Raw genomic sequence first — 12,361 nt, forward strand, 5'->3', positions numbered from 1 at the left:
ATTATGAAAAATCAGTTTAAAGTATTTGAAATGTTAAGCCTTAATGATACAAAATTTCAAGTATTTGAAACGTTGGAGCCCAACCGAAGCCAATAATTTGCTTTAGTCAGGGCTTTTGTAAAAGGCATGTGGGAGAGATTGAGTGGGATCAGTTAGGCCCATAGCAATGAAATCTTGAGAAGAAAGAAAAGCTGAAAATTATTTATACCAATCAAATCCAAGTTAAATAGCAAAAGTATTTGGAGTGGAAAAAGAGGAAGAAGAAGAAACAAGATGAGCAGCATAGGAACTGGTTACGATCTCTCCGTTACCACTTTTTCTCCCGACGGCCGCGTTTTCCAGATCGAGTACGCCGCCAAAGCAGTCGACAACAGCGGGTCCGCTCTTCTTTTTCCCATATGTAGCTTTAGGGTGTCGGAAACCTAATTTTGTTTTGACAAAAGTATTTTTCTTGTTGCAGAACTGTGATTGGAATAAAATGTAAAGATGGGATCGTAATGGTAATGCTTTTCTTTTCCTTTTTCCTTAATTGCCTATTTTGAATCAAAAAAGAAGAAAAAACAGCAGCAAATATGTACGTGTAGACTAAAGTGGGTGCTATTATTTTAGGGAGTTGAAAAGCTGATAGCATCAAAGATGATGTTATCCGGTTCTAATCGAAGAATCCACTCAGTTCATCGCCATTCAGGCATGGTATTCACTATTTCTTCCCCCTTTTTTCCTCAGCTTCAACTTTGTTTCGATGGAATTTTTACCCCATTTTCGATGCTAATGTTTTGAGTTCTGACTTTATCTTTTCAGGCGGTGGCTGGATTAGCGGCTGACGGAAGGCAAATTGTGGCCCGCGCTAAATCTGAAGCTACTAATTACCAAAGGTTTTTTCCTTTTGTTTTCCGTTTGAAATAAATTTCCACATTTCATATTTAACTATACCTGTTATGTTTTTACTTTTTATCTGATTAAGGGTTTCATTTGTTGGTGGTTCTGAAGCGTATACGGTGAACCCATTCCTGTCAAAGAACTTGCTGAACGTGTTGCGAGTTATGTGCATTTATGCACCCTTTATTGGTGGCTCAGGCCTTTTGGCTGTGGGATAATTCTCGGCGGTTATGATAGAGATGGTCCCCAATTATATATGGTTGAACCGTCTGGCATCTCCTCTGTCAGTTCATTTCTCTCTATTAGAGCTTCATATTTTTTTTGTTTGTTTGTTGATACTCAGTTCATTAGTATTATTTCTATTCGCTGCTTGTTCTCGACTTACTTGTCCTTGTTTGTTGCATTTCGTGTTGTAATTAATGTAGCGATACTTTGGTGCTGCAATTGGGAAGGGAAAACAAGCTGCGAAAACGTAAGTTATAAAACTATTTTTTTATCCTGTGAAACTTGAAGGAATTCATTTACTCGTGCTAGCTAATTAGATGAAATTATTGGAGCAATGGAAGTTGGAACATTTGTTTTTTTTTCCTTCATCTATTTGAAGCTAATGGATATCTTTCCTGCTTTTTATGTCCTTTTTTTGCCAGATGCTTTACACCCAATTGAAAAGCCTTTGTTGGACTTTATTTATTTTCTCTGAAACGTGATCTCCAAAACATTTCTGCCTCCCTCTCATCATACAAAGTTTTTCTGATTGGTCTATATGAGTTTCCAAACTTGTATTTGTAAAAAAGAGAAACTAAAAGAGATAATAAAAAATTGAAGTGGATTTATGGAAAGGGAAACACTCCCTTGGCACTAAACTGGTTTGGTGTTTGGCTGGTTAAATCATTCCTCTGTCCCGTAAATTAATGTCTATGTCCTGTTAAATATAAAGAAGATTAAACCTTATTTATCCATGGTTTATATCTTTCTTTTTTTACATTCATCTCATTAATACTAGTCCTAAACAATTATAAGGGTACAACTGCATTGTGTATGTGGACAGGGAAATTGAAAAGTTGAAGCTGTCAGAAATGACGTGCAGGGAAGGGGTTATTGAAGTAGCCAAAATGTGAGTTTGTCTATTTTAATTCCTTCCATGCCTTTCAAGATAATTGCTTATATCTACTTCTATGAATGTTGATGTTTCCTTCTTCTTTTTCCCTTGCATTTAGTGGAAATCTAGGGAACTTGCTCATATTCTTTTCTGTTATTTTACTCATTTATTTCTGTAATGTCTGGTTTAGCACAATGACAAGCCTGGTGTTTGACATTTATCAGAATATAGGTTGAATAGTCAACCATGAATAACCGACTACTATGACTTAAGAAACAAACTACATGTGGTCAAGCAAATTGTCATAATCGTATTTGTGTACACATATAATGCATATGCATGATATCATTTCCCCTTCTCTGAGAATGCATGTATAAGATTTCATCATTTATCATTGAGCAGAATCTACAAGGTACATGATGAAGCAAAGGACAAGGCCTTTGAACTGGAGATGAGTTGGGTCTGTGATGAGTCAAAGCAACAACATCAGAAGGTAATTCCAGGCACCCAATATGGATATACATCACTTCACTTTCTCCCTTTTCGCCAGCTTGAAAATCTAACAACAATTACATGCAGATGGCTTTATGAATTGAATTATGCTTTGTTTTATTTAGTTTCTTATGATTCAATGGGAGTGTCTTGAATTTTTCAGAAATTGGGAGAAATGTAATCCTTATGTAGAAGCCACCTTATTTAACTTTTGGATTGTTCTATTTAGAGATACCCAATATGTCATAGGATTCTCATTCCTGAAATTCTTCAAACCTCCGAACCCAGAAAACAAACAATTTTTGGGTTAGTTGTTCCTTGGAGAATATACTTTCACATGTCCATCTTCACATTTGATAACATCTTACATGAGCATTTGTAAACCCGTCTCACTTGTCCAAAACCGTGCCGTATGTTCTCAATCCATTTTTTTACTTGCTGATGCTAGCTTCATCTTTTCTCTTAGGCAGTTGGGCTTTCAATTCTAATGATATTTTTTCTCCTTGCCACCTTTTTTCTCTTTCGTAGAAAGGCTATTCACTTACTATACTGAAGGAAATAAATAGTGTCGGTGTCATTATCTTATCCACTTATATATCTCATTGATAATTTGATTTTCTCCATGTTTGTTTTATGTGATGGATTGTGAAATTTCGTTGCTAATGATCTATGGAATTTATCATCTAAAAATAGTTGGTTATAATCCATATTTGGAGCACAATGGATAAATTAACTTCGTTTATCTTCTGAAGAATTTTGTTGTTATTTTGGAAATAATTTTTTGCAAGTCCTTGATCGGTTTTCATTTTATTTGCTTTCCATTTGATGACACTCACAAAATTTCAGGTTCCTGATGACCTTTTGGAGGAAGCCAAGGCTGCAGCTAGAACTGCATTGGAAGAAATGGATGCTGATTAATGATATTATTAGAAGCAATATTGTTCTGTTTTCATATGTATTTCGATCTTTGCAAAGTTCCCGATGTTATGGACCGTCTGGTTTAATAGATGGAGTGAGTGCCTGGTCTTTCCAAGATCAGGAGGGATTCAAAAGACCTTGAACTTTATGTTGTCCGCTGCATTGTAGGTTTTTCCTAGGCATCACATAGACTTCATCACTGGCAATTACTGTGAAGGTTGAGGAATTTGTCTTGGTGTGCACACCGTTGAACATTATATTTTCTGTTAGAGGTACTTCTCAAACTCTCTAAATCAATTTGAATGGTGTTCCTAACCGAGGCTTAGCAATGAGCTGATCGGTTAGACTTGTTTGGTTTTAGAAGTTTGAGAGTGGAACAAATTTGGACCAACCAAACCATCCAAAATATGGGTTTGGAGATAGAACAATTGAGCAAACTTGAACCAATTGAGCTTTACCAAAACGAGTAAGGAATTGAACTAGTTGAATTGGACGATGCTAAAATTTTTAAAATCAAATTAACTAAGCCGAAGTAAAAGTTAACATAATTTGTTGGTTCGGTCAATTCAGAATAAAAATGTAAACATCAGAAATGAACTTTTTAAAACCATTCGATCGAATGGGTTGATTTGTAGGGTAATTCGATCTAAGCCCTGTGAACATGGTGAGAGAGAACACATGACGTTAAGAGCGCTGTTCTAATCGTAAAACAACACACTTCGATTCTGTTCGAGTGCTACCAAACCAAGCATGCTCTGAAAATGGAGCATAAGACAAGCACGCAAGTCACTGATGGGTAGATCTATCGATGGGTTAGTTAGGACACATAAAGCCGGGTATTGTCGCATTTTTCTTAATAATTAGAGTTAGTTGCATCACATGTCTTCAAACTATGATTCTCATTTTAAATTAGTATCTGAACTTTTGAATATTTAAGTGTTATCCTTAGACTATGACTTATTCTAAGTTGTGCCCCAAACTACGACCCTTGCTTTATATTAGTCCACAAACATTTCAATGTTCTAATAACACCCCCAAAACCATTCAAAAGTTCAGGGATCAATATAAACGGGAGTCATAGTTTAAGAAGATTTGGAATGCTCGAAAGTTTGGGGCACAATTTAGAATGAGTCATAGTTAGAGGACATGTATTGCAACTAACTAATAATTAAGAAAAACAAAGTTGTAATGAATCCAACACTGTTTTGGTTTAACAGTCATTGTCTAGTTGAGGAGCCCTAAAGTCGCTGATATATGAAATGACATACACCATCAACATGAATCTTTGCAACCAGTTTGGTCGTTAAACATAATGTTCTCAACATTTGAAAACCAAACTTACACACACTGTTTGTTCAAATGCTTCAAATGTCAAGCATAGCAAAAGTTAAATGACAATAGTTCCACAGAAAAACTTATCCTACAACTCCTTCAATAGTTCATAGATTGACAAATCTTAAAACTTCCACCAAAAACAAGGGGACAGATTATAATAGCAATTCCAGTGACTTTCAGAAGGTTGATGAAAAATGCAAGCACCTCGATCGAGTTTGCTAGTAGTCACTGGAAGAATCTTCACCCAAAAGAACCGCTATAACATCTGTCACGACAGGTTTATCCCTCACGCACCCAATGTCGTGACCAAACTGACCAGATCTGATAAACTCTAGTCCAGAAATAGCCATCTGATTCGATGTTTCGATCTTGTTGCATCCTGCAGGGGTTATGATTAATTGTACTGATACAAAATATTATTAATTCACGTCACAAAATTCATTGGTTGTCAAAGATATCTCACCCAGAATGCTCTCAACAAATTGTGGTTCATCTGATGAGCTTCCACTACCTGGAGTGTGCACGCTGAAAGCCGATGCAGCAGAATGAGGTGGAGAATTCGAGTCACAGTGTGCTTCAGATTCTAATTCACAACCCTTTCGGGGAACATTGGCTACATCATCAAGCATCAAAGTAGAAGACTGATGGCTAGAAGCATCCTTTGAGCTTTTAAGTTTCTGTGACTCGTATACTATTTCTTCCAGGAGGCCACTGTTTTGTGGTGTAAAAATATCTGACTTAGCTCGCTTCACCGGAGGGGACTGGATCAGAGAATCGACAGACTCAACTAAAGGTAGTGGGACCGAAGGATTAACCCAACTATCTTGTTGATAATCTGAATATTGGTATGAAGGGAGCTCCATGTTCATAGGCCCAGACAAGGGCTCAGAAGGAGAGAATGACTGTTTAGAAGGGCATCAGTGCCAGGAGGTATACCAAATGATGGCTGGTCATCGGTACTGAAATCAGAATCATATGGCGAAGATGCTTTGCATGGATCATCATAATTTTCCTCGCAAGCAAAATCAGTCAATTGGTTGGGAATTGAGATAAAATTGTTGACACTTTCCTGAAGATGCTTAGGAGAGCGTGACATTGGGAACATATGTCCATAACCATGGGACGAACCAATAGTATTCGGAGGAATGTTGAGAAGCTCAGGCGAACAAGACAAATATTGTTGGTTGAATTCTAGATTCTCGAATTCCACATGCGGAATCTCAAAAGCATCCGATTGCAAGAGATTGGAACAAAAGTAGTCCTGGTTTGGCATTGAAGCCACATTATGAATCTCTTCTTGACTGAAATTTAATTGCAAGCACACATCAGGAGGGTAAAAAAAGCCAGCACGTTGCAGTCTCTTAATTCTTGTGTTCCAGAAGTTCTTTATCTCATTATCAGTTCGTCCTGGCAACTAGAGAAAATAAAGGGATGGAATGATTATAAAATTGAATCAAACTATAAGAAAATAGCAAATGAGAGGATTTTGTTTCGGGGAAAATTTACTGTAAGAAAGTGACTAGAATTTCATGCCGTATTACTGAGCATCCATGACATTACAGAGAACACGCATGTGAAAATGGCTTGCTTATCACGATGCTTGAATAAAACCTAAAACTTGCTTGTAATTCGCAGTGCAAAATATATCTATTGAAAAAAGACAAAAGATATTGACTGGATACACGTACGCAGATTTACATAGATATGGATCTATTTTATGCAAGGATCTTCTGAAATATAATGCAAAACTAGAATCTTAGAGATATATAATACATTGCCATATTTTTTTCATTACATATAGTATCATGAGCTGAAACATAACATGTTGGTGTTTCTTCCTCTCTCCTCCTCTCTCTCTGTTTTGGGGTGTGGTTCATATATTGTCCTTAGCATTATTTTATTATCACTCTATTTTTAAATTTAACTCAACAAGAAAGTTTTTTTTTCTTTTGCAACAAGGGAAAAAGAGGTAAGATTCATCAGAATTGGCAATCCTTGGTTGACCATGCAAATGAGCAGGATATTCAATCACCTAATATATATTTATCAGAACATACAGGCAGTAGTTCTGGAGAAAGTTTATCATGTATCAACGAAATCATATTGTATGGGTGGTAAAGCATGGATCAAATAATCAAATGCATAGGCACTCCATGGAAGCAAGTTAATCATTGTGAAAGACATAAATTTTGAGTCTCCACATACCAGGACGGAGTGAGGAACATGAATTAACACAGTAAACAAATCATTTGCACATCACAAAAACTGACCATTCACAAGCATCAATTAGCTTCATGAGAAAGAATGATCATCTTCCAATATAAAAATTAATATCAGAGAGTGCACGTGCATGTATTTTTTAATTAGTACAAATGCTGTATTCTACAAAACCAACTTTGAAAGTTAAAAGCAACAAGTTATTGAATTTAATATGTCAAAAGAAATACCAACCTCTGCAGCCATTTGTGCCCATTTGTTTCCCAACTTAGCATGTAGCTCAACTATGCGGCGCTCTTCAGCCGGAGTAAACATGCCCTTCTTCAAATCTGGTCTTAGGTGGTTTGCCCAACGCAGGCGACAGCTTTTCCCACACCTGGAAAGTCCAGAGTGTTTCTGGACAGCATTCCAATTCCCCTCACCATGCTTCTTAACATATTCGATCAGAATCGCATCTTCTGCTTGCGTCCAAGGTCCTTTCTTCAAATGACTGCTTTCTCTCATGTTGCCTCTCCTACCAACTTCTTCAACTAATGATAAAGCAGAGTGACCATTCAGCACTGCTCCGTTGCCTCTATTTCCATATTACAAAAACCAAAAGTTAAAGATTTCTTCAGCACCAGAAACATAATACTAGGATGATACTAAAATGCATCTATTTAATAGAAGATTATTGTTTTTCTATCAGGGATGGTTATGGTTCGATTTGGTTTTCGACAGAAATTACAGTTAATATATCACATTTTTCTAAATTCTAAAAATAATACTGTTTTATAATATTTTTTTTATGAAATTTTAGAAATAGAATAGTTGTTTTATGTTACAAAAGTAAAATAATTAAAAATTAGAAATCGACTCAAACAATTGCAGTTTTAACTGGTGAAGTGAAGTGAAAACCAAATCGAATATGCTTAAAATTCCCCAAATTGAATTAAGTGAAAACCAAACCAAACATTACAGTACGAATTAAATTTCCATTTTTCTCGATTTTCCCCCCAAGCCTTACTTCCTGTTCGTTCTTTGCATTTATTGATGCGAACCATAGTAATATTAAAACCTACTCCATTAAAGTAACATTTTCAGCTATACTATTTTATCAATCAATTTTGACAAATAATATATTATAAATTGTAAACGTTAATAATATGATGGTTTTAAATTTTCCGAAAATCACATTTTTCATTGTCCTTCCTAAATGATTTTTTTCCTATTTTGTACGAATTGCATTTCCGGAATCATTTCTACAAGTAAGCTCAAATTTTGTTTACATTCCATAATTTTTTAGCAGAACAATCTAACAACTGAGCATCAAAATAATCAAATATAAGCACCGAAGTTCAAAGTAAGAAGCTGTTCTTACCTGCATGCGTTGAAGATCAAAGGAGTTTGCAGAGCTCATCCAAAACCCTAAATGTCTATATCACGGATTTCCAGAACCAAAAGCAAAAGAAAAGGATAAAAAAGGTAAATTGTTAAAAGGAAAAACTCAGAATCGGAAAAAGGAAAGCATGAATAAATCAACTCCAGAAAGCCACATTTTGTTTGGAATTTATAGAAGAGAATGTAAAAATGTAGTTCGGAGAGAGAGAGTTGATTTTAATCGGGCGAATAATCTCTGAATTTATCTCTTTATTTTGAAAAAGGGAAAGGAAAAGGAGTAGAAACCTAAAGAAGGAAGGGCAGTGGAGTGGCAAAAGGAGAGGGAAAATAGGAGAGAGAAGAGGCTCACTCACCAACTCAGCTCACGCCACCTCCACCTCTCTCCCTTTTGAATTTCCATTGCCTTTATTTTTGGTTAAAATACATTTTTGCCACTCCTAACTTTGTTGATGTTTCTTCTTTGATCATTAAGTTTTAAAACTTTCAAATTTATTATTAAAATTTTTAATTTTGTTTATTTTAGTCATTCATTCATTAAGTCTTTAATATTGTTAATTCTTTTGTGTTCTCTCAAATCCATCTTTTTGGGATATTTTTAAGTCATCAAAAACATAGTATTTTCTTTTAAATTCAAACGGTAGAAAGGTTAAGAAAGAAAGAAAATAATATCCCAATTTCATGATGATTAGATGATAAAGATTGCATATTAGATCAAGATAAGATCAAAATTTGAATTTATAATTTTATTTATTTCAAAGATAACCAAACTAAAAAAAAGAAAGGGAAAAGATTAAAATTTTAGGGAAATTTCTTAAATAAAAGTCCCAAAATATAGTGTTTTAATTTTGGTATTAGAATTAGTCGAGTGATCCTAATGAGTGAAATTTGAAAGTTTAATGATAAAGTAAAAAAATTAAAGTTGAGTTGCTAAAATATAAATATTGAAAATTTTGAGTGACATAAAATATATTTTACCCTTTAATTTTAAAATTACATTTTTTTCATTTTCTTTTAAGAAAACTACATACTTTAAAAAGGTATTTTAACCCAAATATGAACATAAAAACTAGAATACCACTCGTTTAAGAGTATTATACAAACTTTGTTTTAAATGATAATCCCATGTGATACGTGTATAAAACACATATCTACATAAGTATGAGTCTAGAGGAAAGTATTCCGTGCGGCAACTTAATATACGGCTTGAGTCGAGTTACATTTGAGCATTTGAATAAAAAAAATCATATCTAGATTTAGAATTTGAGAAATTAATTGTCAAATATATTAATTTTGAGTTATCAAAGATGGATCTTAAATTTGATGTTAACTTTATAAGTTATTTTCTTTGAAATAATCAAGATTCTAATATAAAAGATTATTTTTATTATAAGATTAACATGAATATGATTAGTCGCGTATACAACACACGTAGGAAAAACTAATAGAATGAAAGAGTTGAATAATTATAATTGGAGGCGCACGTCCTCAACATCCTCCATCTCAATCTCAATCTCTCTCCAATTAACCTTCTCCGGTATGCTCCAATCAAACATAAGTGAGAAAAATATGTAAACAGGCACGACAGCGATGTTCAAAAAGGTAAGCATCCGCATGTACTTGTCGAAACGACAGTCGTTAATTTCGTCGGCGATCCAGCCTCCTGCAAGGAAAGGGGCAACTGCAGTTAAACCATACCCGATGCACATCACGCCACTATTGACTAGAAACTCAAGATCCCACATGGAAACCGGTGCACGGTCATAGAAGAAATCAGCCAGCCCCTTCTTAATCAGCCCATTGGCGATCCCTAACAAGGCAAATTGAGGAGCTAGCCATAGGATTGTCATGGGAATTTGCGTCATGGGATCCTCTTCCTCCCCGATTAACTTCAATCTCCGGGTCTCAACTAGCCAAGAACTTAGCGACGAACCGGAAGCGATCAACAACCCGACGCTCATTCTCACGTATCTAGCACGATGTTGCTTGTTCTCATTTCTCCAAACCTTGTCGATTAGAAAACTAGCCGACGCGGATACTAAAAAGCTTGTGAATTTCCCCAACACGTAGAGCGAAGTCGGGGGAATCTCTTCTGATAAAGATCGAGAAATCCTGGGATTAACCAATCTATAACTCTGAAGGATGAAAACAGTGGATCCTGCTGCTTCCACTAAAGTATAAGGGATGAATAAAAGCCAAAGAGGGATCAACTTGAATAGCCTCGTCGCCTCCTTGAATCGAGCAGCAACCGGTAGTCTGGTTGGACGTCCGAGTTCGTAACAGCATCTGCCGCAGATGAAAACCACGTAACTGACAGCCACGGCGATGAAAGAATCCTTGACTCTTTGCTCCCATCCGAGATTGCTGGGTAAGAGCATCCAATATGTGAATTTTGCGAGAAAGGCAGCACCATAGGACCATAAATTAGCACGACCCCAAACAATACGATTATGCTCTCTCTTCTTTTGTTTTTCCGTTCCCCTCCCATCGACAGCAATTTCATCGTCTTCAAACTGCTTCTCTAAAATTGATGGTAGAGAAGCTTCTTCTCCGGCTAAGCCAACTAGTATTAACAATAGAGCTATGTAAAGTGTTCTATTACTCGTTCCTAGAGATACAGGAGTACTAGACAGCCACAACATCAGCAAACCCTACCAAAAAAAAATGCCATTTAATTAATTTTTGAGTTTATTGCATCATATGTCCCCAATCTAGAGCCTTATTTTACATTGTTCCTTAAACTTTTAAATATTCTAATTCCATCCCAAAATTATGACGCTCATTCTAAATTAATCCTTAAACATTTAAACATTCTAATTTCATCCCTAAACTGTGAACCTCTAAATTAGTTCTCAAATTTTTGAATATTCAAATTTCATCCCCAAATTCATCTGAATATGAATTAGTTTCAACAATAGTTTAACCTAATTTTTTTCAATCATATTATAATATAACTTGGCCTAACGATTTTATTAACTAAGGATGTGATTAGTATATACATATAGTTGGGGATGAAATCGAAATGCTCAAAAAGTTTAGGGTTCAATTTAGAATGAAGGTTATAGTTTGGGATGAAATTAAAATGTTCAAAAGTTTAAGGACTAATTTAGAATGATATCCATAGCTTATGGATGCAATTAGAGCATTTAAAAGTTTAATGACCAATTTAAAATAAGAGTCATACTTTGAGTACATGTAATGCAATTAATTCATAATTTTAGGGTAAGATACCACTGAACTATAGGCAATGTATCGTTTATATTACTAAACTTTCAGACCCTTCAATTATAGCATTAAACTTTGGATTTGATTTAAACTATGTCACTGGGTCGTTAAATTTTAGCGGCACGATGATGTGAATGAATCTTTTCGTCACTATAATGATGTCAACAAAACGATGTCATTTTGTCTTGATTATCGTTACCCAAAATAATATCGTTTTAAGCATTGAACTTTTAAGAGTATGTCGATTTTGTCACTAAACTTTTAATCAATTCACTTTTCAGCATTGCAAATTTACGGCCGCCACTGACTGTCAATCATTACCCATCACTGGTAGTATTTATCGGTAAGATTAATACCAAAATGTTTATATTTCACTCCTCTTTCTTCTCCTTTGATTTGATTTTCATGAAACTAGCTCAAAGTCGACTAAAATCAGTTTAAATTTTTGACGTGCTAATACTCTAATCTCCTTGATGACCATCCGCTGAGGCTAGCTTTGAGGTTTGTTATTCATATTCTCAAAATAATGTTTCTCACTTTTCGAATTTCTGAACAAACCTCTCAAATATAAGAAATCCACAAGCCCCTAAAAATTGCTATCGTAACCGTCTTTCGGTTGGACCCGGAATTGGGCTTCGACTTAGGAAAATGTGGATTGGAGTCACCACCGACCACTTTAAAACGAATTTAGGTGGGTCGGACACCATTTTACCTGATCTGCGTTGTACCAGAAACGTGTCGAGTTCAGGAGTCGGTTACTGTCAATGAAGGATTAGCACCCTTGAACCGCCCTTTCAGTACCACATAATTTTCAGTTGT

General features: G+C 35.4%; 2 protein-coding genes and 1 pseudogene across 2 annotated transcripts; 1 reads left to right on the forward strand and 2 right to left on the reverse strand.

Moving 5' to 3' along the window:
- The first annotated feature begins 228 nt into the window (after nt 1-228).
- On the forward strand, nt 229-3,645 carry LOC120124370 (proteasome subunit alpha type-3). The gene is made up of 9 exons (XM_039143071.1): nt 229-377; nt 461-500; nt 610-693; nt 802-875; nt 991-1,162; nt 1,305-1,351; nt 1,928-1,993; nt 2,381-2,471; nt 3,317-3,645. The coding sequence occupies exons 1-9, from the start codon at nt 274-276 to the stop codon at nt 3,386-3,388; spliced, it is 750 nt and encodes a 249-aa protein (XP_038999002.1). The 5' UTR covers nt 229-273; the 3' UTR covers nt 3,389-3,645.
- A 1,128-nt stretch (nt 3,646-4,773) lies between these two features.
- On the reverse strand, nt 4,774-8,006 carry LOC120124430 (annotated as a pseudogene).
- Nucleotides 8,007-9,783: 1,777 nt separating this feature from the next.
- Nucleotides 9,784-10,959, reverse strand: LOC120124431 (protein NRT1/ PTR FAMILY 5.7-like). The gene has a single exon (XM_039143108.1). It carries the CDS (start codon nt 10,957-10,959, stop codon nt 9,784-9,786), a length of 1,176 nt encoding a protein of 391 aa, XP_038999039.1.
- Between the last annotated feature and the right edge of the window lie 1,402 nt (nt 10,960-12,361).

The sequence above is a fragment of the Hibiscus syriacus genome, unplaced genomic scaffold, assembly GCF_006381635.1.
Source record: "Hibiscus syriacus cultivar Baekdansim isolate YM2019G1 unplaced genomic scaffold, ASM638163v2 tig00110418_pilon, whole genome shotgun sequence".
NCBI classification, from domain to species: Eukaryota; Viridiplantae; Streptophyta; class Magnoliopsida; order Malvales; family Malvaceae; genus Hibiscus; species Hibiscus syriacus.